At 45.0% G+C, this 25,481-nt stretch overlaps 1 protein-coding gene across 2 annotated transcripts in view; it reads left to right on the top strand.

The window, feature by feature from the left end:
• MED27 (mediator complex subunit 27) overlaps positions 1–25,481 on the top strand; it is a 199,521-nt gene that overhangs the window by 52,542 nt on the left and 121,498 nt on the right. For both annotated transcript variants that reach the window (XM_065878764.1, XM_065878765.1), the window contains exon 3: positions 13,849–13,979. In XM_065878764.1, coding sequence (XP_065734836.1) covers positions 13,849–13,979 — 131 coding nt within the window. The remainder of the gene's footprint in view (positions 1–13,848; positions 13,980–25,481) is intronic.

The raw sequence follows: 25,481 nt of genomic DNA, 5'->3' as shown, positions 1-25,481 counted from the left end.
TGACTTGTCTGAGGTTTCCCTGTGTAGCGTATTCTTGATGGGTTGCAGCTAGAGACTGACTTCTTCAATCGGTGAGTCAACAAATGTTTTTGAGGTTATACTGTGAATGGATTCAGACTTCAGTGTGTCTGAGAGCTGCCTGGGTTGCTTCCTACAGTGTTCATTCCTGGGCTCCCTGGTAGAAATTCTGATCCAGCAGATTTAAGGTGGGGCCCTGGAATCTGCATTTTTGGTGGGCACTCTATAGGTGATTCTGATGGCAGAGGATCTCGGGCTGTTTTGAAGAATGAGGCTATAGTACCCTTTGATTGTACCACTCCCCTGCCTAATATCCTCAGTGGCACCCCTCCCCCCGACTGTCTACCAAGTAAAGTCCACAGAGGGTGTGAAAAAATCCATACTGCTTGGGAGTATATGGATTTTTAATTTGTGTAGGCAGGGTGTGTGGGTCTGGCTGTGCACCGTTCCTGCGATGCCTCCGTGCCTTTTCTGAGTGTCTTCTTATTTGTTCGTTCACCAGCCACTTATTGAGCTACAGCTGTGTGGCAGACACTGTTCTGAGTGTCGGAGCTGCAGTGGTGATGAAGAGAGCCAGAGTCTGGGTTTCAGTGGAGCTTTTATTCTAGTGTTTGTTTTGGGGGTGGGGTAGAGCGGGGAATGTAAACACTAAACAAAGAAACAAACAATACGTATAAAATACCTGTTTGGGTTTACTGCGTTGATTAAGGTAAAGCACTGTGGTGGGACGGAGAGTACCCAGAGGCGCCTTTGGATCCGGTGGCCAGAGGAGGCTCTCTGCGAAGGTGAAGTTCAGGTTGAGACCCGCGTGACAAGAATTCGCGCGTGCTGGCCGGCCTGCTCGCCACTGCCTGGCCCGGCTTCACAGCTCCGTATCCAGAGCTTTCGGGTCCGACTGTGTTTCGGATTTTGAGTACTTTGGATTATCGAAAGGTAGCGTGGTTCGTATGCTACGAATGTCTCCAGCGGGGCCTGGGGCAGTACCCTGTAATCAAACATTGTGTAGCAAAACGTTCGACTGTTCACACTACGTGAGATAAATTAGGATTTAAATAGACTCATATCAGTTCATGTCCGTTTTTGCTGCCACAGGAGTTTTGGCGCCTGTATTGATGAGAAAGCTTTTGACTTTCAAAACTTTTTACACGTTTTTATATTGCAAAAAAAAAAAAAAATTGTGGCTCTGTAATGCCAGCTTCTTGTCCATCCTTTGCTTCTCAGGTGTGAGAAGGCACTAACTGGGTGAAAAGGTGGTGTGTGCGAATTTGCCCACTCACATAGCAGCAGGCGGAGGCCTGGAAGAGAACAAGGGCAAGTCAGGAGCAGCTGGTCGCAGGGAGTCGGAAGAGGCGGCGAGTGCCAGCAGTCAGAGCGGCCGTGAGCTGGGCAGCGGTTGGCCGAATGGCACGAGCTTGCTGCCGTTTTCTAAGGGGCCTGCTTGGGGACACATCTGCTCTCTCTGCTTCCCAGGGAGCCTCACAGCAAACGCTTATTAACTGGGTGTGACTGCTCGTTGCACCCTGAAAAGGCTGAGCGGGGCCTTTTCCCCTTGTCTAGAGCAACGCTCCACATAACAATATTAATAACACGAGCCAATGTGTATACAGGACTCATTGTGAATCAGGTGTTGTTCTAATTCATTTAATTCAGTCAAACTGTGCAACCACCCTACACGGTAGGTACTATTATCTCTGTTTTACAGATGAGGAAAGGGGAGGAAGGGGAGGCAGTAGAGCCGCATCATCCCCCCACTTTGTAGGGACCTTATGCAAGAAGGTGATTCAGAGTCCAGATTCCCACTGTACTCTGTCATTTAGTTCCAATCTCCCCTAGCCGTCCCCTGCTAGTTATGTATTCATTTATTTAAAAAAATACTTCGACACAAGGGTTTGTTAAAAAAAAAAAGCAAAAAGGAAATAAAAATAAAATTAAAAATCCTCACTGAGAACATGCCAAGTTCTGGAGAAGCCGTGGACTGTAGTGGTTACAGAGCAGGGACTTTGGGGCCAGGCTGTCGAGATTCCAAGCCTGACCCTGCCACTTACTGGGCTCCATGACCTTGGGCAGGCCACTTACCACCTGTGGCTCAATTTCCTCATCTGTAAAATAGAGATAATAGTACCTACCGCATAGGGTGGTTGCGTAGTTTGATTGAATTAAATGAATTAGAATGACACCTGGTTCACAATGAGTCCTGTATACACATTGGCTCGTGTTATTAATATTGTTATGTGGAGCGTTGCTCTAGACAAGGGGACCTAGCAATGAAGACCGAGGAGCTCTGTGGTGCTCTTAGCTGCTCTTACGGAGCGTGCATTCTAGGCAGATCTTGACCCTCTAAAAGCAGAGAACATTTCTTTTTCTATCCATCCGTGTCTAGCACTGTGCCCTGCATCTGTCACGCCATCCCCTTCCCAGCAAGCATTTATGGAACGTCATGTAGAGCCCTCTGCTAGGCCTGTGGGGCTTGTCAAATGGTACGAGACAGTCTGGCAAAGACAGATACACAGAAAACCACTCTCTAGTGGCCAGCCCTGTAAAAGGGGCTTCGGAAAGACTTCTGGACTGGCTTGAACTAGCTTCAGCTCTTCTCAGCTGCTACCTGCCAGGTACTTAAGGGGACAGGCGGTGTATTTATTTGAGTATTGTGTAACCAAAGGAAGCATGGGCTGTGGCGCACCAGTTGCCTACTATTTTCCCTTCTCTGGTCCAAAAAGAGGCCTGCTTGTCACCTCTGGATGGATGTGGCTGGTGATAGACGTGTTGTCACTGTTGCTTCCTGGACATTCCCAGCTGCCTCCCGCTGTCCCCATTTTGGATGCGTGACTTGTTCTTGACAGCACAGTTTGGGGTTTGCGTAGGGCTGCCAGCTCTCTTATGGTCCTGCCAAACTCTGTGCACTCCCCTCACCCAGATCCACCCAGAAACAGGCCTGTTTTTCTTCGCTGGTCCATCTCCTCTAAGGTTTTTCAGTCAGAGGCAAGGCCTTCCAGTTATTGGCTTGGTCACCGCTCACACTCAGCAGCCTCAGCTGAGTAATAATAATCATAGTTAACATTTCTTGAGTGTGTATTTTGTGCCAGCCACTTTGCTCAGTGCCTTCGTGTACTTAATTCTCACTAATTCCAAGAAGCTGACTGTGGTTTTGCTCCGTGAAACCCCAGATCGTTTCTAGGGTCACCAAGTGGTATCGAGTAGCAGTATTATCTCCAGTAATAGAAGAGAACTGAGGCTCTGGAAGGTTCAACAACTCACCCAGGCTCACGGGTGGTTAAGTAGAGGCTCATGGTTTATATCCACACAGTTGACTACATACCTACACTCTTAATTAGATTAAGATCAGTAGAAGTCGTACCTCAGTCCTGTTGATCAGTAGAAATTTCACACTGACCTGTTGTTCGTTTTAAACCGAAAACATACCCGTTTTATCCTGTGCAGACATTCAGAACTTAAACCAACAAAAAAACCTTCAGCAGTCCGATAAGGAAGGAAACAAGTACAGTCGGCTCTTTGTATCCGTGGGTTCCGCATCCTCGGATTCAACCAACTGCAGAGCGAAAATATTTGGGAAGAGAATTCCAGAAAGCTCCAAAAAGCAAGAGTTGAATTTGCCACTCACTGGCAACTATGCACATAGCATCTACATTGTTTTTATTCACATAGCATTTACATTGTATTAGGTATTATAAGTAATCTAGAGATGGCTTAAAGTATACGGGAGGATGTGTGTAGGTTATATGCAAATACTGCACCATTTATATAAGGGACTTGAGCATCTGCGGAGTTTGGTATCCACGGCAGGTTCTGGAACCAGTCCCCCGTGGATACCTAGGGAAGTCTGTACTCTGGGAGTCTGGAGAGAGACTTTGATCTTCCAGTGCTGAATACTTTGTTAGCTGCCTAAGAAATACTCTGTAGCTTGCTTGTTTAATGCCTCAAGGTTGAGCCAAGTTTCTGGGCATTTAGGTGGTTCGTAGCTTTAAGAACCACTCTCCATGGTGTACTAGAAGGAGCTTCCCAGCTGATCCTCTGGGTCGCCTTTCGTGGTGAGTGCTTACAGCGTTTCCCTAGGCCCCATACAGTTGTCCTGGGTTTTATGGAGAGTTTTATACAGAGTTGGCTGTGAGGCATCACCAGCGTGATGGATCCTTTTCCTCATTTGTACAAGAGGAACCAAGTTGGGGCTCCTTCTCCGCATACCTAACTCATTCAGAACAGCGGGGATGGGGGCGTACTTTTTCCTTTTTTCCATTACACTTACCAGTTTATTATCTGACATGTTTAGGATGACAGTATTTGATTAAAAGGTGATATACTCTTAATCAGTTTAGTGAAAATTCGGTCATTCTCGGCATTGCTGGAAGAGGCGAATTTTGGGGCGTAGTCGCTTCTGATAATCACAAGACCAACTCTGTCTGTCCCCCGGGCGATGGGCCCTGGGCTTACGTCTTCCGCACGTACCATATCACTTAATTTCTATGACTGACCTTCCGTTTCTTCATCTGTAAAAGGAGGCTGCGATACCTCTCTCCATGGGGTTGTTGTGAGATAAGGAAAAGGCACTCTTGAAGTCTGCCTTAGGGAGTGTGCTCAGTCAACAAGAGAACAGCTTTGTCCTTGCGAGAGAAATCTTTTTTTTTTTTTTTCTTCCCATATTGGGCTGGTGGAGAAACAGGCTCAGAGGGAAGAGGAAACACCCAGAAATGCCCAGAATAACTCGTACTTGAGCTGAGGTTTGAACTCGGGGCTGTCTGACTACAAAGCTCGTCCTCCTGGTACCCAGGGGACCACACTGCCTCTGGAGTTGCAGCCTTTGCTGCCAAAGCACAAAGGAAAGCACTTGCCTCCTTGGACTTACTGCCCCCAAGCCACCAGGCCTTATTCCTCCTATTCCCGAAGGGAAAAGGCAGTTGTTAAAAATGATCAATAAGAAAAGTGTCTTCCTGAACGTTTTCTTCTATTTCCTGATTCCTGCTCTCACAGGCCTCTGACCTGAGCTGCTGGCCTTTTGCTTCCACTCCTGTTATTTCCAGCTTGTCTGACTGACATCATAGTTACGTATCTTTTAAAGTCAGTGATCGTAGGGCTGTTTCCCATTCTAATTCCTTCTGAGTTTTCTCTGTGCTGCCTTTCCCTCTTCCCCGCCTCCTTGCTTCATTTCCTGAGTAAGCAAGGGCTGGGGCTGAGGCTGATCAGATCCCTGATTTGGAGCCAGTTGGCTCCCAGCTGACGATGTTTATGATGTTTATGGAAGGAAGAAGAAGAAGCCGATGGGGGCTGCTTTTGATGGTAATGAAAATGATGCTTAAAGCAGAGCTCAGCATTTCATGACATTAGAAGAAGGGAGAGTTAAACTGTCCAACTAAATCTGAACTGACTGGCGATGAGCACATAGGAATCATTTTTACTACCCATAAAAGAAGTTTGTAATAATCTAATCATAATTTTAAATTGGTCAGATCGGTAATTTTTTAAAAATCATGTTTACTGGTTTCTCGACTGAAATCTTTTCAGTGATAAGTCAGCAAATGACTAATGCTTAGAATTCAGTGTCTAGAATTGAGGTATGGAAGTGTCCGGTGGTTGTCATTTTACTCATTTCTCGGTTGAAAAACCTCTGTTTTCTTTGGGAGGAAGAGAAGGAAAGAAATATCCAGGGACACACCTATTGTATGGGAATATTCACTTCTTCCTCCAGGCCTCACCTATGAATGTTTGGGAAGAATAACAAAGTAGTGTGTAGTGTGTGTCAACAAACATTTGTTACTCGCTAGACCTCTAGCATTGCACTAGATTTCAACTAACAGCCAAGTATCAGACATCACAGAGAGCCCTTTCCCTTCTTTAACTGCCTTAAGTAGAGACTTCTGGTGACTGATAAAATGTTTGTGTTTCAAAAATATATTTAAATTTCACCAATGCAAGTTTAGACTGCATTTTCATAGAGAAATACAACATCATAGAATTTCAGTGTTAGAAGGCACCTTAGACATCATTCTAGCCTTCCATTTTAGACTTTTGATCCAGGCCCTAGGTATGCAATAGAAAACTAGTATTTGGCATTTCTGGTGGAAATGTAAAGCTAATTCTGGGGCGTGTCATTCTTCCCTGCTACTTCTATCTTTGGTCAGTGATAGAGAAAGGTCAAGGACACATTTTGTTTTTGTTGGATATAGTATAGTGTGTAAATGGATAATGATTCTGGGGTGCTTCAGGCTTAGTTGGAGACAAGGACATGATGGCCCATCTCGCATGGACTGCTTCCTCTAATACGAATGCAGGTGAGCAGGATTGCCCCCATGTTGTCCCTCTTCAGAGGACGTGTGCTCATTGTCACCATCGTTGACTAGCCTGTTAGAACGCTCTCATTAGTGCATCGTCAGGTTCTGCCTTGATCCTATTTGCATATCCTGCCTTCACCTTCTTCAGTGGCCCGGTGGTCCCCCAACATGATTTTTATGACCCTGTGCATTGCTCTCCGGGACCACGCAGGGTAAACAGGTTGAAAGCCTGGTATGAAAGGCAGGGTGGTTAACAGGAGATGGGGCAACACCAGTTTTTGTGTACCCTTGTCTGTCTGTTAGGGTCTCTTTTTCGCTTTCTTTTGTCTGCTTTCTCTCTGCCTCTACAGATAGTCCCTACGATGGCTGTTTCCTCCGTTTTTAGCCACATTCACAGCTTGCTTTTTGTTGGATCTGTTTAGATATATGAGTGATATAACTGTTCCAGCTGATTGACGTCCTTGAAGTATGATAACATGCATGCAGCTATAGTGTAAACAGGGGCAGTTGTGGAGAAAGGCCTATTAATAAAGGTGTGAGTTTTGGAACACTCCAGAGGAACAATTCTAAACATTGCAGATATTTAAGAAAGAAAAAGACTGCTATCCATGCTCTCTATTTACTTCTTCGACAGTTTTGAAGTTTGGACATTTGAGGAAACCCAAATGGCGTTTAGCAGGGCAGTGATGCCGCAGTGGAGCAGAAGCACAGCCCTGACTTGGCGTCCTGTTTTCATGGTAATTGAAAGGCCTGAAACCCAGCTTCCCAGTAGAGAACAAATAGGCAAATAAATTGGAGGCTTCCTTATGCTTTATTGATGCTGTTTTGCCCAAGTAAAAAAAAAAACCATTTACCCATAAAAGCTCAAATCTAAGGTTGTTTTTTCTTTCTTTCTTTCTTTTTCATATTGGCTATATGAAAGAAGCAGTAAGAGATAAAATGAGAAAAGAAGCTAATATCATTATCCGATATTTAGATAAAAACCCGAGCAAAACAATTAGATTTATGGTATTTTTCTGTAGTTGTTTTCCTTGGCACAGATAATACCAGGCAACCTTGCTTCTTTCTTTCCTTAGAATTATGTTCCAAAGAAGAAACAGAGCTTTACTGTAATACATGGTTCTTTCTCATTAGCTGGAAACAAAACACATTTTAATAATGAGGGGCAAAGGTTTTTGCTACTCGAAGTGGTGACGAAGTGTTCCTAGTTTTGCACGAATATTGGTTTTAGTTGAAAGCTTAATGGTTTAGGAGAAATATGACTGTATGAAAATCTCACCTTAGCCTCCCCCACCCTCCCAGCGCCACATACACACATGCCAGCTTCATGGCGTGTGGCTTGATCCAGGTGTTTGTGGCATGAACTGATCCCGGTGTCAAATGTCCCTAGACTGGGGCCGTGAGCTTGGCGTGCACTCTTGCATCTTGGGAAGATTGTCAGCGCACTTATGCCAACCAGCTCTGGTTGTTATGGTCAGTGATGTGCAGGGGAAGTGGTCCTACGTGGATAGTACCCTTGCCTCTTACTACCATGATGTATGACACAAATTCTCAAAGATGATCCCTCAGTAAAAACAGATAGTATACGTGTGGATTCTCCTGGACAATAAGGTAATTTATGAAAACCTGTGAAGCACCAGCACGGTTGCCCCATCAAACGATATCAGGGCTGCTAGGAAGGTCAGATGTGTTACTGCTGAGTCTAGAATTTAAGTTTTCTGACAATATTGAGGTTTCTATGGCTTCTTGGTTTCTTTTCACCAGAGTTTTTGATGCCGGATGATACTAAAACCTTAAAATGATAGCATTTAGAACTTCCCCAAACTCCCCACCTTAGACATGACTGGAGTCGGTAGGAGGGAAAAACATGCGGCATCTCAGCGCCTGCAAGAGGTCAGAGCGAACAGAGCAGACAAGAGCCAGCGAACGCCAGTGACGCTCCGCTCCCGCTCCCTTAGCGCTAGTTCCCGCCTGCCCGAGAAGAAGACCTGTGTGTCATTGCCGAAGCAGAGATGACACACGCCAGGTCCTCCGGTTAGAAAGATGCAGCACACTTAAAACCAGAGGAAGAAGATACGTAAGGTGGCCCTTGAATGGCCTTTTTCCCTCTTGTGATATGTGTGACCTCTTTAAGGTCAGAGTCTCCTCTCCCGTAAAGTGGGGGTGGGGTGGGGGGAGGGGAGGCTTCACTAAGACTCCTCTCTGACATGAGAATTCTATGATTTGAAGTAATCCGAGTGCAGTCCCCATGGATGCCTTTTCCTGAACTCAAGCCTGCGGAGAGGTTCAGACATGCCCGCTTTTTTAGCAATTGGAGTAAGAGGGAGAAAGGATTCCTTCAGGGCTCTGTCACAACAGTGAGCACCTGCAAAGCTGTGTGTTTGCTTTTGTAAGAGACCAGCCTTAAGAGGACTGTCTGATGGAGTCGTTTTGTTCTCCAGATTGGCTCCAGTGACAGGCCAGGGCAGTTTCACCAATCTGCCAGTCCACTTACGAGCTGACAAGTTCATTAGCATCACCTGTACGTCACGCGCTACCCTGCAGGTTGCAGAGAACGCAGGCTAATCAGTGACAAGGCTGTGTCCTCCAGATGTGTCTCCCTCGTGGCCAGCTTCACTCCTGCACCAAGAAAGAACACCCGGCTGCTCTACCTGCTGCCAAATCCCAGTGACAGAGAGGAGCTCTGCTGGGAGAAGGGAGCTGCCCGAGGGGGACTGGAGGAGGCCCTGGGGCTCCCCAGCCTTCATCTCTTCTTCCCCTCCTGTGGCCCGGCTCTAAGCCAGCCAGAATTTATTATGACTGACTTCTAGCTCATTCTTCATCCAAAGGGTTTAGTTACTGGAAGTACCGATGTGTCTTCCTAGTGTTCTTAGAAACGTATATGTAATTCTGTGTAAAGTGATTTTTAGAAATAAAGTGAAATGCCTTAAGGTTCGGAGGAGTCTTGCTGCCGTTGTTGTTGAACTTGCCCCCACCCTTAAAGAAGCCTTTGGTGAGTCTTTGAAAACAAAATAATGGTTTTCAGAGTAGGAAGAATCAAACCTTCATTGATCTGGCTTATAAATTTTGAGATTTTTGAATGTCAGCTTTCTTAAAGTGGGATTCAGGCCATATGGCATGGGTAGGATAGTGTTGCTTATGAATAGATGCTGTACCATGGACCCCTGGGAGGTTCTAGGAAACACTACAGCTTTTAAGTACTAGGCCTAATTGAACACCACTGGCTGAACTAGTATATTGAATGAACTTCCTTCTATTTTCTTCTCAAACTTCTGTCCATTGCAGAACACGTCCTTTATCTATTTGGAGCAGGTAGAGCATTCAGAACAACATGGAAGACGTGAAACAAGTTGGAGAACTAAGCAGGGGGATCATTGCTCATCTGATTTTCTGAACCCGAGATTTAAGTCAGAAACTTTGCATTTGAGTCCTATTTTTTAAAATAATTTCCTTTCATGTCATCTCCTTCCAGTACATTTTGTTACTTGTGATTTGAAGCTTATTAAAGCTAACTGGATTTGGACTTTTTTAAAAGCAGTAAAGACTTAGGCTATCCAGAGGAAAAGGGTTTGCTGTTGTATGAAATTGTAGGGACATTACTTCAGCACTTTGTGGTGAAGTCAAATACCCATGTAACTTCTTTAGAAACCTAGAGGAATCAAACCTTAGAGCTAGGTGGATCCTTGGAGAAAACATAACGCATGTTTTGCAGAGAGGGGAGTGAGATGTGTAAGACCGCACAGCTCTTGTTAGTAGCAGAGTTCAGTTAGCACATTTTCAAAGAGAATGCTTGTTATAGAGGCTCTTAGTCTGTACATTAGAGTTTACCAGGACCCTACCTGGTAACATTCAACACTTGTGCATGTTTCATGTTACTAAAACAGCATTATTTTAAGAAATATGCAGTAAATCAGGGTTTTCCTAATTCAAAATGGTGTTTCCCTCAGATCACTATGAGTTGTTGAAAATATCTCAGGCATAGAGCTAATTAGTAGACATAATGGATTAGAAAGGGCTTTAGGTTGAGAACTGACAGAAAAATCCGAGGTTAGTCATAGAAAATAGAAGTTTGACATGAATAGATAGCAAAATAGGAACGGAGAGAAGTGTTCTCAAAATCCAGAGGGCATGGAAATAGCTGCTACTGCGGAGCAGCCACTTACCAGGAAATAAAGAGCCCTCGCCGCACCTGACCACATGAACACTCCCATTCCCCACAGCTGTGAGATGTGAAAGTTGAAAGAATGGACTGCTTTATTTCTCTCCCTCTTTCATTTTATTCTTGCTGATTAATGGAGAAATGATCTTGGATAGAAAATCACATTATAACTTTGATAAGTTAGTTGCCTTTTGAAATAGAGTTGTTCCCAAGGCACATATGTTTATTGAAATATATATTTTATAGAAAATATTACAGAGCCTGTAACTGAAAACTTATGGCAGTATTTTGGGGAGTGATATGTTCTTAATGTTAATTTGTAGATTAGCTCTGAACTCCCTTCTGCCGTTCTAGAACCTTTGTCTGAGTGAACATTTTCCAAGAGTCTTTTCAAATCTAAACTGTGTTTCATGGAATGGAGTATTTAGTGCTTAAATAATGTATAAATCCAGTTGGACAGGAGCTGCCTGTCAGTTTTATTAACTTTGACCTTTTCTCCCATTATAAAGATGGTTCGGTAAATATTTAATGGGCTCCTTGTAGACCTTGACAGTCGGAGCTGTGTTCCTGGAAACTGAGAAGCGTATATATGGTGAACAAATGTTGCTTAATCACTGTGAGTCAGCTTTCAAAGGCAGGTTTCGTTTTGGGGGAAGAAAAGTCCTTCCATCTTCATGTGCTCTTAGGGGTGTGGTGTATACATGAAGAGCATCCAAGATGGTAGAAGTTTCCAAGGAACCCTTTGTAAGACAGCAGCTAGCATGCGTTTCTGCTGTTTTGGGTTTGTTTGTTTGGGCAAATGATGCCAGGCGGGCAAAATCACCGTGCTGCTCTGCGTGGTTAGCAGGACTCGTCCACTCGAAAGAGTCAGCAGGGCTGGAGTGGCTGAGCTTGCATGGACCCCAATAAGATACAAAGAAGAAGGAGAGCCAAAAGGAGAGACGATTCCTTGAGCCAGGAGGGGACCCCTGCCAAGCTGTCTTTCCCTTTAATTCCATAAAGCTCCATGCATATTGCACTCATTGCAAATTCTGGTGGGGAAGATCGAAACCCAAGTAGCTGACATTTTGAAACATCGTCTTTCAAACTCGTACTGTCCCTTGCTTCCATCGATTTCCCATTTAAGAAATCTGTAGCAGAAAAACAAATTTGAGCAAAATTCATTGGTCTGCGATGAGTTGTTAGAGCCAAATTATGCCCCCCCTTTCCGCCCCGAGAAGCGCTCCGTTCTTATTATCAATGTGATGTATCTTTGTCTTGTATTGTGCAGCCATAAGGCTCCCACAGCAAATCGACCAAGTAAATCAAGAGCCTGTTAAAAAGCAATATGGATGCTCCAAACACAGACACTTCAGTGTTACTGGGCCACTGGATATCTTCATTTTTATAGCCACTTTCAAGAAGCAGATCATTTCAGGTGGTTTTGTTTTCTTCCACTCTGTGTGCAGCCGGTGGCTTTAGGTGAGGCCATTTATTTTTCAGAACGTTATTGCCCTTTGCATCCAGGGCCCGGCCCCTTTTGTATGGTGGTCACCAGTTTCATTACCATGAGCTGTAATGTAGCTGACTCTGCAGAGGAAATGTATGCCTTGGAAGAGCATTTTGAAAAGAAATTGATTCAGAGCTTCAGAATGAATTACTATTTGTATATTAGTTAATTCTAAATAAATGTTTGAAAGACCTTGCTTAATGTGAGAAGGGAGGAAGAAATATACTGGATGTTATAAATGGTCTCAGTCCAAATTCTTAGCTTGGCATTTTCACATCTGACTGTTTTATTTACATCTGTTGAAAACTGGGATACCTTTCAAGGATAATTTTATTATAGAGACGAATGACAAGCTCTTAAGATCTAAAATACAAAAGTATGGGATTTAAAAAGGAAGATGGGAGTCATGGTCACATGTCAAATTGGATATAAGCTTCATTTGGCAATGAGTGAGAGTGACGAGTTATATTTTATTTTAATTTTTTTAATTTTTTTTGCTGTACGCGGGCCTCTCACTGCTGTGGCCTCTCCCGTTGCGGAGCACAGGCTCCGGACGCGCAGACTCAGCAGCCACGGCCCACAGGCCCAGCCACTCCGCGGCATGTGGGATCCTCCCAGACCGGGGCACGAACCCATGTCCCCTGCATCGGCAGGCGGACTCCCAACCACTGCGCCACCAGGGAAGCCCCGATGAGTTGTATTTTAAATTGAAAGATCCTCATGATCGGAGTTGGGGGCGAGGGAGATTGACTGCATTGGGGCGCAAGGGAACTTTCTGCAGTGATGGAGATTTTCTGTATCTTGATTGGGGTGGCAGTGTCCCAGGTATACGTGGTCAGAACATCACACCGTACACCTAAAATGTGTGCATTTTATTTTATGTAAATTATAACTCCATAAAGAAGATTTTTTGAAAAGTCCTGTTTGTTTTAGAATTAGACAGTATTATGTCTCTTTTCCAATAGAGAAATCAAAGTCTAGAAAAGTAAGATGATCTGTCCTAAGTAACCTCGAAGCTCAGCAGTTTGTCGTGAACAAAGCAAAGGATGCTGGCTCTCAGCCCATTTAAAGTCTACTGCTTCCTTACCCCAGTTGTACTGTTCCAGTTGCGTGTACATGGAGTGGAATTAACTTCTCCAACCAGTTCTGTTCAGTGAACCTATATCCATTTGTATACGTTATCGTAAGATATATTCATGAGCTTATTCTTGTGATTGATACTTGTATCTTAATCACGGGAAACAGCAGCCCAGCGGTATGTTTGAATCTGTTTATGATAAGCCTGTTGTGCTCCTGGTTTACGGCAGTGGACCATGAGTTATATGCTTTTTATCATAAGCAAGACATGATGGCAGCAGGAGTTCCCAGAACTAATTTGTCTTTAAGGAAGCCCACTGGCTCCTCTTGTAAAAAATGACATAAGCTTTAAAACCATTTACATAAAGCATATATGAATAGCAGTGAAAAATAAAGTAAAAAATTATCCCAATTCTACTATTTAGAAATACACGGTTAACATTTTAGAGAACACGTTTTTAAGTGTCTCTCTGTTTACAGGGTAACCTGTTTGGTTTTTTTTTTTTAATTCAACAAAATGGTGTTCTAAAGTTCTCTACGTATTTTACCCAATTTCCCAGTTCTTGTTGGGCATTTAGATTGTTTCCAGTTCTTTATCATTTTGTAATGCCATGATGAACACCTTATTCATGTTTCTTTTCCTATTTGTCTGATTATCTCCTTATAAATACATTCCTTGAAGCAAAATGTTAGCAGCTGTATTTGAAGTTATTAAAAATGTTCTGAGCCGGTAAGATGTATCAGGTCTTGATAGTGTAATACCCCTTGTCTAGCTTTTACCAAATGTTATTTTTCTTCCCCTTTTGTTTGGATTTTCTCTGCAGTTGCAGTACCATGCAGGTCTGGCATCTGGCCTTTTGAATCAACAGTCGTTGAAACGTTCTGCTAACCAGATGGGAGTATCTGCTAAACGTAGACCAAAGGCTCAACCCACGACTCTTGTCTTACCGCCTCAGTGAGTGATGGGTTTGAAAAACGTACTTTTGTCCTGGGTGAAGTCTGCTTTGTGCTTGTTTTTAGCTAATGGAAACTTGTCTTTTGCAAAGTCATTTCTTTCTTTTAAAAAGGTATCTGTTAAGATTAGAAACCAAACATGTAGGTAATCTATTTTGCATAGGTCTTAAAAGAAGCAGTTATAATGCACTTCATAGTTTACACGGTTTGTGTGTGACTCTAGGACTTCAGGATCCCTGAGAGCTTATTCTTTGTTTCCTTGTCACATTCCCAGAGTTGGCAGAGCATAAGGGCAGTTCTCCTTATCTTACAAATGACACAGCTGAGGAGCACATTTTGATAAGCTGCAGGCCATCTAGGGAATCTGGTAGAGCTGGGATTAGAATCAGTGCTAGGCCCACTTATTCTTTTTTAAAATGGTAATATATGTGCTCTTCCTTTTCCCGATAGGAGAGATAGCAGGCAGTGTAAAGTGTACAGATCACTGGTTGTTCACATGTGTATACCTCCGTGTAGCTTCACCCAGATCAAGCCACGTGGCCACCACTTCCAGAACCCCCACGAGGGTTCTTCTCGTGTTCCCAGTGCCGCCTCCCTCCCTAAGTTTAACAGCTGTTCTGACCTCCTTGAACAATTGATTTTACCTGTTCTTGAAATTCATATAAATGGAATCACACAATATGTAATCTTTTATATCAGCTGTCTTCACTCAACACAATATCTGTTAGATTCATCCAGGTTGCTTGTTCTTTTTTGGTGCTGTGTAGTATTCCTTCGAGCATGCCACAATTATTCCACCCATTGGATTGTTCTTTACTAGAAGCCCCAGTAGATGAAGGCCAAGGCTCAGTCAGTGATGTGGAGTCAGAAATTGAAGCACACCAGTCTTTGCCAGTAGCTTTTCTATCCACGTGCACACTCCCCTGCAAGGGGCACTACTCCCCAAAGCTCGACTTGGTCTTTAAACACATTGCCCAGCCCAGCCCGCCCTCCTGTTGTGCCCTCTTTTGCTTACATCCTCAGTTACAAGCTACATTTTAAAATTTCCAGTCCAGAGGAGTGTTTGCAGGGGAGATTCGGTTGTTTGCCTTTACACAGGATCTCATTTATTTTCTGTTTGGTTAGCAACTATTTATTATGCCTGCTCTCTGCCACGCACTGCCCTAGGCTCTGGGGATACAATCATGAGCAAGACAGACGTGGTCCCATCTTCCTGAAGCTTTTGGTTTAACTGGGGGGAAAAGACAAAAAACAAGTACCCCTAAACAAATTAATAAATTAATACAACGATTTCTGGTTATGATTAGTGCTTAGGAAGGGAAGACCTAGGATGGTAAGGAGGGGAGACTGCTTAAAACGGGTGGTCAGAGAAGGCCTCTCCGAGGAGATGACATGAGGGGGAGACCCGGAGAACGAGGAGGAGAAGGGCCATTCAGGAGCTGGGAGATTGCAGGGGTTGGCTCTGGGGATCTTTGCTCTCACCAGTGGACACCCACAGCCCACCATTCCTATGACTTTCAGGTTTTCTTCACAGTTAACGTTTGCTTCCAGGACGGGATGAACATAACCAGCCAGCCTCCAACAAGTTATTTTTTGTCTGCTGCATGCACAGGTGCCATCCTTTCCAGAGACTACAGGGATCAGTTTCTTTGAGTGATGCAGGATAGAGAGAGTTTTCACCATTTGGCAGGAAGCTTCTTCTGTCTGATGCTTCTCATGTGTTGATTTGGTGGTTCTGCACATCTCAACTTTCGGCTCTCAAAAGTCTAACGGGCCCTTATAACTTGTCATCTTCTCTGCTTGGATTGTCTACTGAGGCAAGATGTCTTGGCGAGAAGTGAAAGACTTTCTAATGGTCCCGCAAGACTGGAGCCAAAAGTGTTTGTTGCTAACTCTCTCTTGACAAGAGTCAGTTAGTTCTTAGTCCATCTGTTCACCATTTGTTAATTTGCATTGGCTTGAAACCTGTTTACAGGTGACATGCTATTATGAGGACACTTAGAAACTATTTTAAGCACCAAGGCAATCAACAGACTCTGTTCACATGCCAAAAAAAAAAAAAAGAAAAGAAAACAACTGGTGTTCACAACTGTCATTATAAATTTATAATAAATCACTCAAAATACTTAGTTTCAAAGAGAAAAGTAGTTACTGCGTCCTAAGAATACAACGTTGAAATGATTTCCTTTACTTAGTAGACTCTTTCCTGTGAAAATTGACTGCTGCCTTTTCACATCATTGAGCTTTGTGGACTCACATTATCCTGGAATCCCTTTGTAAAGTGACTATCCAGTAGGCAGGATCTACAGTTAAAGGACATTCTGTTCACTTTTATTGAGCACCTACTATGTGCCACTTATAGTGTTAGATGTCCAGAATAGAGACACCAGCAATTCATGGCTGCTGGCCTAATTGGATCATATATATATTTTTTAGACTAAAAAATAGGACACCAGTAATATATACATGTTGTACATTTTGAAAAGACCAAAGATATTAAAAATGGAAAAAAAATAATAATACCATCACCCTGAGAAAGTTATTGTTAAAGTTTTGAGGGATATTGTTCTAGATTTTTTCCTATGCATTTGTAATATATAATTTTTAAAAACAAAAAACAACCTTCAAGAAGAATTGTAATATTGTTCTGTATCACATCCCAACGTTTGTTGAATGTAGTTCTTAGATTTTAAGGTAGTATAATTTGACCTGTGGAATACTTAAATTTGCTTGGTAATCAGCCATGTTGTGGTTTTATCTGTAGGACACGACTCATTACAGAATTTTTATTGTAAGTATGATATGACCATAAACTATCTTTGTCATTATGGAAATCTCTTGAACTCCCTTATAAAACAACACCCGAATCCTCCAGGGTTGCTACAGTAGTCATCTATTGCTACGTAAAAAGTTGCCCCCAAACTGAGTGGTTTAATAACAGTAAACATAATCGCCCATATTTTCTGTGGATCCTACCTGGGAATGGCTTGGCTGCATGGTTCTGGCTCAGAGCCTCTCATAACACTGCAGTCTGATGGCAGCCAGGACCACAGTCATCTGCAAGTTGGACCAGGGTTCAAAGGTCACTTCCAAGGTGGCTCACTGACATGGCAGGTAAGTTGGTGCCAGCTGTCGGTGGAAGACCTCAGTTCCTCCCCACGTGGGCCTGTCCACAGGGTGCCTGAGTGTCCTCTGGACTTAGGGGTGACTTCTTCCAGAGCAAGCCATCTAGAAGAAGGCGAGCCAGGCAGAGCCTATCCTTTTTATGGCCTCGCCTCAGAGGTATGTAGCATCAATTCCACCCTGTAGTGTGTTAGAAATGATTCACTACGTCTGACTGACATTCAAGGTCGGGGGCGGGGGGGGGGGGAAGAGCCTCTCCCTTGTGAAGGAAAGAGTGTCAGAATTTGCAGACATGTTTCAGGGAATTCCCTGGCGGTCCAGTAGTTAGGACACGACGCTTTCACTGCAGGGGCCCGGGTTCAATCCCCGGTCGGGGAAGGAAGATCCTGTAAGCCGTGGGGCGCAGCCAAAAAATTTAAAAGTAAAAAAGAATTTTCAGACATATTTTAAAAGCGCCCCAGTTGCCAATGAGGAGAGCCATTACACAGAGGGAAGAGTGGCGGAGCCTGTGAGCCCCATTGACTTATTTATTCAGCAAATATTTACTCGGGGCCTATAGGTGGTTGGTTCTGTGCTCCGTGCTGGGGATTTGGAGATGAATAAGATAGAATTTCGGCTTTCAGGACACTCTGAGTAGAAATAGAGGAACAAACAAGTAGCAGGGAGTCATAGTCGAGTGTGCCAAGTCCTAAGGAAGTGGTCCTAACGTGCCGGAGAAGGCCACAGGCAGGATGCTGAAAGAGATCCACTCAGGGAGGCCCAGCCAAACTTCACCCAATTTCTCCACTGCCAGCTGTGAAGGATGGAGGCTTTCCTTTATGGAGAGCTGGATGCTTTCTTGCATAGACCTTACAGGATTCTAAGGAAAGGGTTTATTTCTTTTTTTTTCTTTTTTCTGTGTTATATTCTCCAATGACCTTTTTCTTTTCTTTTTTAACATCTTTATTGGAGTATAATTGCTTTACAATGTTGTGGTAGTTTCTGCTGTATAACAAAGTGAATCAGCTATATGCATACGTATATCCCCATATCCCCTCCCTCTTAACGTCTCCCTCCCACCCTCCCTATCCCACCCCTTTAGGTGGTCGCAAAGCATGGAGCTGATCTCCCTGTGCTATGCAGCTGCTTCCCACTAGCTGTCTGTTTTACACGTGGTAGTGTATATATGGCCATGCCACTCTCTCACTTCGTTCCAGCTCACCAGGAAAGGGTTTATTTCTAAACAGTGGAGGAGGCCGGTGAAGGACCAGGGGCTGGGCCCCTTGCTCGCCCACCCCTGGAATTCTGTGCGTCTGTTAATGTGGTGGCAGTTGAGTTTCTGCATTGGCTTGTGTCAGCAGTTGGGTGGCACGGAAGCTACTGCCACGAAACCACTGTCTCTGCCTGAGTGCGCCGAGACCACAGGCGTGGCAAGAACACAGGAGAGTTGTACCACACATTAATGTGTTTGTTTTTTAAATGCGGTTGGCTTTAATAGCAGTAGTCTTTGAAAACTCAGATTCTCCCCTGAGTTCCCAGAGGATTAGTGATTTGTGGGATTAATGATTCATATCTTTCTCCCCCTCCAAAGAAGCTTGTAAGGAGACAAAGATGTTGTTCATGATGAAAGGTCTTTGATCCCGTATTAGCGTTCAGAGGGCACTGGTGAAGCGACCTCACTTCCGTGATTCCCGAGCGTTCATATTAAGTCTTTTGCAGACAGACACTATCGTTTTCATAAAGGAGCTGTGTCCCCTGTTGCAGGGTAAACATTGTCAGCCTTTGACCTTTGTAGGATTGGGATCAGCCTGGGAAGTGGCTGTTGTACTTGATCGGTCTGTGAGTTGCATCCTGAGATCGCTGTGTACTTACTATATGTCTGTCAGCTGGAGCCACGTTTACTTGTGCCCTCTTAGATAGCAGTCTCAGCTCTATGCTGTATTGTTTAGTGTGCTTTTGTGGCAACGTGGGATGTTGGTTTTAATCAGTATGGCCAAGCTGACTGGCCTGTGACTCCTGTTCACCACCTTGGCCTGAGGAAATGCCGGCTTTCAGTGGCAGCAGGTGAAAGACTCTTCTGTGTTCTTATTTTCTGCACACACAGATCTCATTTAGGTTTTAGGAAAGAAAACATAAATTGTTTTACAGAAAGGTTAGTTGTAAAAGTATTACCTGCCTCCCCCGCAACCCCCTGCCCCGGAAGTTTTCAGGCCAGGCAGTTTCTTTTGTATCACGTTATGGTTTGTGAAGAGGTCCTGCCTACGAAATTAAGGGCCTTTCGTAGGCTGCCTTCTCGCTAGTCACTGGGGACGCGCCATCCCCGCTCGCGGCCAAGAGCGGCCCTTCTGCTTGTCCACTAGGTCCAGTCCCGTCTCACCTGCTCCGAGCCATTTCTCCGTGGGTCTCCTGTTTCTGTCCTGCTCCATCAGTGTTCCCCTTCTCCTGGCCCACTCCTGGTAGAATGCAGACATGCTTGTTCCAAAACCATCTCCTGGGAGAACACCCGACTCATAATCCCCTCCCCCCGCCAGTTCCCCGCTCCCCTCTCTCCTCTTTACCGCAGACCTCCCTGAAGGAGTTGACTATACATGTGTCCCGTTTCTCAAGCACCCCAGGTAACAACTGCCCCGATTTCTATCCCCGTTCCCTAAACAGAGTCACGCCGAACGTAATACTTTCCTCCTGGTTTCTTTTGCTCGATGTGGTGTTTTGGAGATTCATTCGTGTTGTGTGTGTCAGTGCTTCATTCCATTTTATTGCTGAAAAGGATTCCTTGGTGTTCTTCCGAGCCTGCCAGCGGCATTTCCTCACCATTCGGCATCTGTTTCAATATTGTGTAATACCTTCGAGAGTGTGGGGAGTCTTCACTTCATGCTCCTGTTCTTGGATGACCTGCCTCAGGTTTGAGTAACAGCAACACACAAAAACTGCGTGCAGGGACAAGTGTCGCTGGAGAGAAAGGCCGCCAATTCAGGAGGTAACAGGGATAATGACACCACACGCACGCCTAGGGGGTCCCGTGTTTGAACAACAGATTGCCTTCGGTACGGTGGCCACTGATCTGGTTCTGGGAGTTTAACTGAAAGAGGCTCATTTCCTGCCACTGCCTTGCACGCTAATTCCCAAGAAGATCATCGACTTGAAATTACACATGGTGCTTATACAGATGTTTGGATTCTCTCCAAAATGTGTGGTAAATGCAGCTTCTGTTCCTGAAAGGCGGAGGCTTCTGTTGTCTTTTGCTTAACGTGAAACCTACAGGAATCACGGAGAGCAAAGCGGTGACGTGAATCCGTCCTTGGCGATAGTGATGAACGAGGGGGCTCCACTTACCGTGGTCACTGATGTTTAAACTGAGAAAGGCAAATATTTGCCAGGATGAAGCGCACTAAACCCAGAGTCTCTTCCTGTAGCTTCCTGGCTGTTACATCATTATCTCTTCTGTTGTTGATTTTCCAGACCTTTTTTTACTAGTTTTTTCCCTCAGCCACACAGAGATGAAACTCCAAGTTTCTGTATTTGCTGTGTTCTTACAGAAACCTTGATAGAGATGTCGTTCGATAGTGGCTGTGAACCTGCTTCCTTGCAGGGACCTAATTTTCTTCTTGATTACTTGGGCTTTGTTTTGCCTCCCGAGGATCTTGATATTTTGTTGAGGGCAGAATTTGGTGGTATGTTGATAAGTTTATATTAAATTCTTCAACTTAGATGGTGGTAGGAGCCTTGAACAAGAATGTTTGGCATCTCTTTTTATTAGAGTTTAGTTTGTCTCTGAGCAAAGCGACAGTGAATACGCCACGAACGAGAAGCAAACCGGTTCATTGCCGTGGGCTTTAGAAATACACAGCGTCGCTTCCTGAATCCCCTTTTCCAGGGATGCTGATTTCCCAGGCTGACTCTGCGCTTGGGCTGGTGAGCAGAGAAGTGTTCCCGAAAGGAAACAGAGAACTTTGCAGCTGTAAGTTTCCTCGCATTCCGCAAAAAGTCATCAAAACTTGAGTAGAAATTCACTAAATCCTCCTTTCCCCTACTGGCAAGTATTAAGTAACAATACTCATTAAATACCACTGAGAGGCTGTGTAATAAAGAAATAATCCTAGGCCTTGGTGGCTGTAATTCTCTGGAAGAGTTGAAATTGAGAATATAATTAAAGATTAAAACATTGTTTGCATTCTAGAACATGGAAGAATCTCCCTCTCCATTGCGGGACCATATTAATAAGGAAGAGATCAGTTACCAATAACCAACACTACAGAAGCTCATTTATTAACATCAGTTATGTTTAAGCTGTCCGACTCAGTATTTCTTTTGCCTTTTTCCTATGAGACGAGCGGTGTCCCGGAATAGTGAGGGATACCAGTCTTATCAAAAAAAATATATTTATCTAAATCTGTTCAGCGTCCTGAGTTTGGATAGGAGTGTTGATATGGCAGGGGTTACCTGGATATGGCTCTTCAATCATGTAATTCATTGTATCCCTCTGTTTTGTCAACAAAATAATTTTCAGCCTGTTAGTTTCAACCAGTTTTCCTTGTACAGGTTAAAAGGTTGGTAGGAACTGGTATGCCTAGCTATTTTGAGGTTTTCATCATTGTGGCTGGGAAAAGGGTGAGCACTCTATAAAATGTTGTCAGGCCATCTCGACAGCGTGACAGAAAGAAGCCCTCGGTGGTCAGATACCTGGTATTCTGAGCTGGTGCAGCCAGCCTGCACCCTTAACCTCAGCGTGGGAACAGGGAAGAGCCCAGGGCCTCACCCAGTTGGATTGTAGAAGTTCAACTGCACAAGCGTCATTTCGTTTTCTTCCTCTGCTTGTTTGTTGCTGCTCACGTTTGTTTTCCATTTGCCTTGAAATCGAATCAGAAGGCATTTGAGGCCAAGGGTGTGGAATAGTCTTCTTATGTACCCAGGCTCCACTGTTGCCTGTCCCTGGTCTTCAGAGTTTCCATTCAAGGGCCCGGAGAAGATGCAGTCAGTAGTAGTTCTCGAAATGTCCTTTTTTATGTTTTTATTGCTTGTGTTATTGGCGGGTGGAGAAGGAAAGTGTCTTTCTCCGTCTGTGGCATTGACTGGGGAAGGGAAAATGTGGTTCAGTGACTGGGCAGATAGAAACCTTCAACTCTGAACTCCTGTACGGCTTTATTTTGGTAACCCTTCCACGGCATTTGCCACTGTCTGCCTTGTGTTTTGTTAAGCCTGGAAACTCCTTGGGGACCGGGGTTCCCTGTGTCCCTTTCCGGCCTGGCCTTGGCTCACATACTGACGGCTGAGTGAACCGGCCCTGGAGGCTGGTTCCCCTCTGTGCTGGCCCCCCCCCCCCGCCCCCCCCGCCAAGCTGATGAGGTGAGAGTGTCTTTACAGGATGTGCTGGACGTGTGTTTGTACTGCTCACGCCTCTCGATAAGTTGGAAGCGTAAGCGTTGGGTGTGTAAATGGCTGGGAGCCAGGTGCAGGAATGCCGGCAGGTGAGCATTTGCAGTGGTGGGTCTGGCTCTGCTGAGTGAGGGTGGTAGGATTGGATCTGCAGGCCGGGGCAGCAACAGCAGGGCCATAAAGGCAGACAGAGGCCTTGCAGCGGCGCCACAGGGAGCAGCAGGCCCGGGGCCGTGAGCAGGGGCTGGTGTGCGGAAGGCGGTGTGTTGGGAAGATGAGCCAAGTGGCAGAATGCAGATGAATACGGTGTCCTTTGTAGCTGTTTAAAGACAATCGGCTCATGTTACTTCTCTCTTATCCCCTCTGTTTGGGCAGGAGAAAAATCTCTGGGGGAAATAAACGAGGAATCCCTCATAAATATTAATGTAAAAGTCTGTCTATGGAGAATAAATATAGGGACATTTTGTTTTAAATGCTCTATGTCGTTGTGCTTCATTAGCATATGTGTTGTAAAAGATCCTCTTCTCCCCTTGAGAGAACCGTATTTGGTTCAACTGGTAGCTGCCTGCTGAAACCCATAACTTGTTGGGATTTGTCATACTTTAGACGGACAGGAGAGCCACTGTGCTCCCCTGCTTCAGCCAGAGGGTTTCCTGGCGTTCACCCGTTCTCAGAAGTGCTGGCCCGTGGCAGGAAGCCAGCAGCAAGTCCTGGATCCCGTCTCATCATCTAGACCCTCCGTCTGGACCTCTGCTTCATGCTGTCTAGTTTGCTACTGTGTGTGCACACGTGTGCGTGCTTGTGTGCGTGTGCGTGCTCGCACGAGTGTGTTTATGTTTGTAGTGTTCACTCTGCACGCATTTATCAAGCCCTCTCTACAGGCTAGGCGTATGCTTGATCAGGCTGGCAATCTAAAGGTGTAGAAGTACTCCTGTCTGCAAACCAACGGAAAAGAGAATGAGTTCCCTTTGAAGCACGTTGGAGGTGCCCATAAGCCTTGGGGAAACGGTATGATAGACCCGACTTGCTTTAAGATACTCCAGCCTTCCACTTCTCAAAAGTGTTGGGGGATATGATAAAAAGAGTTGCTAATTGTTGAAACTGGATCATGAGAATGTAATACTGTCGATGAGATCATTATACTGTTTATCTACCTTGGAATATATTTTTTAAAATTTCACAACAAAATGATTTTTTTGGAAATATGGGTCTGGAGCTTGGATTGTTGTTGAAGAAGTAGCGTTTCGGCAGTCAGCAGTATAGGCGTGATGGGAGAGGTCTTGGGAGTGGGTAGACTCTGCCAGGGGTGGTGGAGGGAGACCGGAGGAGGGGACGCAGAGGAAGCGCTGGCGAAGGACACTGCCGCCCTGCCCAGCCTTGCCCCGCCGTCAAGTGGCACTTCAGCCCTTTATTGTCTGGTTCTGGTCGTGGCCTCGCTTCTCAGCTGATCTGTCCTCTATTTATCTCAGACCCTTTGTGACATGGACTAAAATTTAAGACTCAACTGCATCAAAGAGAAATTGCATAAAATAGAAAACTGTAATAAAGAAGCTGGCCATTAAGCACCAACTCGAATGTGGCAGCCTGCAAAATCAGTTTAAAAATTGTATTTCATTGCATCCTCTAATTGCATTTCTCCTTTACAAGGTGATCTTATCCAGGAAGACAGCTGTCTAGTGTGGTAATTACATCACTCCGGCCATTCCTGGGCAAAGGAAGAAAAGAAATGGGTGGTTGAATAGTACACTCATCAGACAGAAGCTGGGTCTTCTTTTAAAATCCCTTTTTGCATAACAAAGAGAGCTTCAGGGCTGTTAATATTTCACACTATGCCATTCCCAACCCACGCTGGTCTTAAGTGAAACTCTCTTCTTTTTCATCTTCCTGTTCTTTCTTGGAATGGAAGGTAATTTTGGTGGTCTCTTCACGTGGCTCTCTTTCTTTCTCTGTCTGCCAATGTGGGCCGTTAGTAACCTGTGGATTTGGGCCCAGAAAGTCCCTATTTAGAGTTATAATAGTCAAGAAGCACCGAGCCAGTATCTCTGTTTATCTGTGCTGAAAACTGTTCTGTAAGCTTTACCAGGTACAGTGACCTTGGTAGTGTGGGAGCAGGCCTGAGTTAGGAAATGGCGTTGTCTCTTAGCTTGAGTCTTTTCGGGGAGAATGGGTTTTGATCCGGTGGTGCCGGTCGCTCTGACAGTCCTCATTCATGGCAGATGCACAGGAATTTTTAATAATAATTTTTAAAAAACCCTATTTTCAGCCCAGGTTATACTTATTTCTAGCTTCCTCAGACTTGAGGTATATCACTTCCCCAAGTTTGCTTCGTGTAAAGGAACCGGTCATTGTCATTCTGTTTGGAGGCAGTTTCTCAACCTAGATTAAGCTCTGAGCTCAAGGTCTGCTGGTTCTTAGGATGAGCTCTCAAGGTCAGTCCTCACTCTGGGGACATTTATTTTTGGCTGCATCGGGTCTTCGTTGCTGTGCACGGACTTTCTCTAGTTGCGGTGAGCGGGGGCTACTCTTCGTCGCGGTGTGCAGGCTCCTCATTGCCGTGGCTTCTTGTGGAGCATGGGCTCTAGGCGCGTGTGCTCAGTAGTTGTGGTGCACGGGTTTAGTTGCTCCACGGCATGTGGGATCTTCCCAGACCAGGGCTCGAATCTGTGTCCCCTGCATTGGCAGGCGGATTCGTAATCCCTACGCCACCAGGGATGTCCCTCTGGGGACGTTCTGACAGCTGGGTAGTAGTGGACTAGAACGGGCTCCCAAGTAAAGGGACCAACCAGCCGGATGTGGTGGCCCAGCTCTTCTCCAGAGATGAGGGAGCCTTTAGAGCAGTGATTCCCAGCCCCGGCTGCATATTAGAATTAGAATCATATAGGGAGCTTTTTGTGGGGAGGGGCCCAGTCATCCATATTCTTAAACAGCTCCCAGGGTGGTTCCTGTTTGCCCCTGAAATTCAGGACCCCTGCTCCAGGAGGGGTGCAAGGAACACTCCAGGGGTGGAGGTATCTGGGAGAACACTTGT

The sequence above is a fragment of the Phocoena phocoena genome, chromosome 6 (genome assembly GCF_963924675.1).
Source record: "Phocoena phocoena chromosome 6, mPhoPho1.1, whole genome shotgun sequence".
Taxonomy (NCBI): domain Eukaryota; kingdom Metazoa; phylum Chordata; class Mammalia; order Artiodactyla; family Phocoenidae; genus Phocoena; species Phocoena phocoena.
The sequence above is the reverse complement of the archived record's forward strand: the minus strand, read 5'-3'. Positions and strand labels throughout refer to the sequence as shown.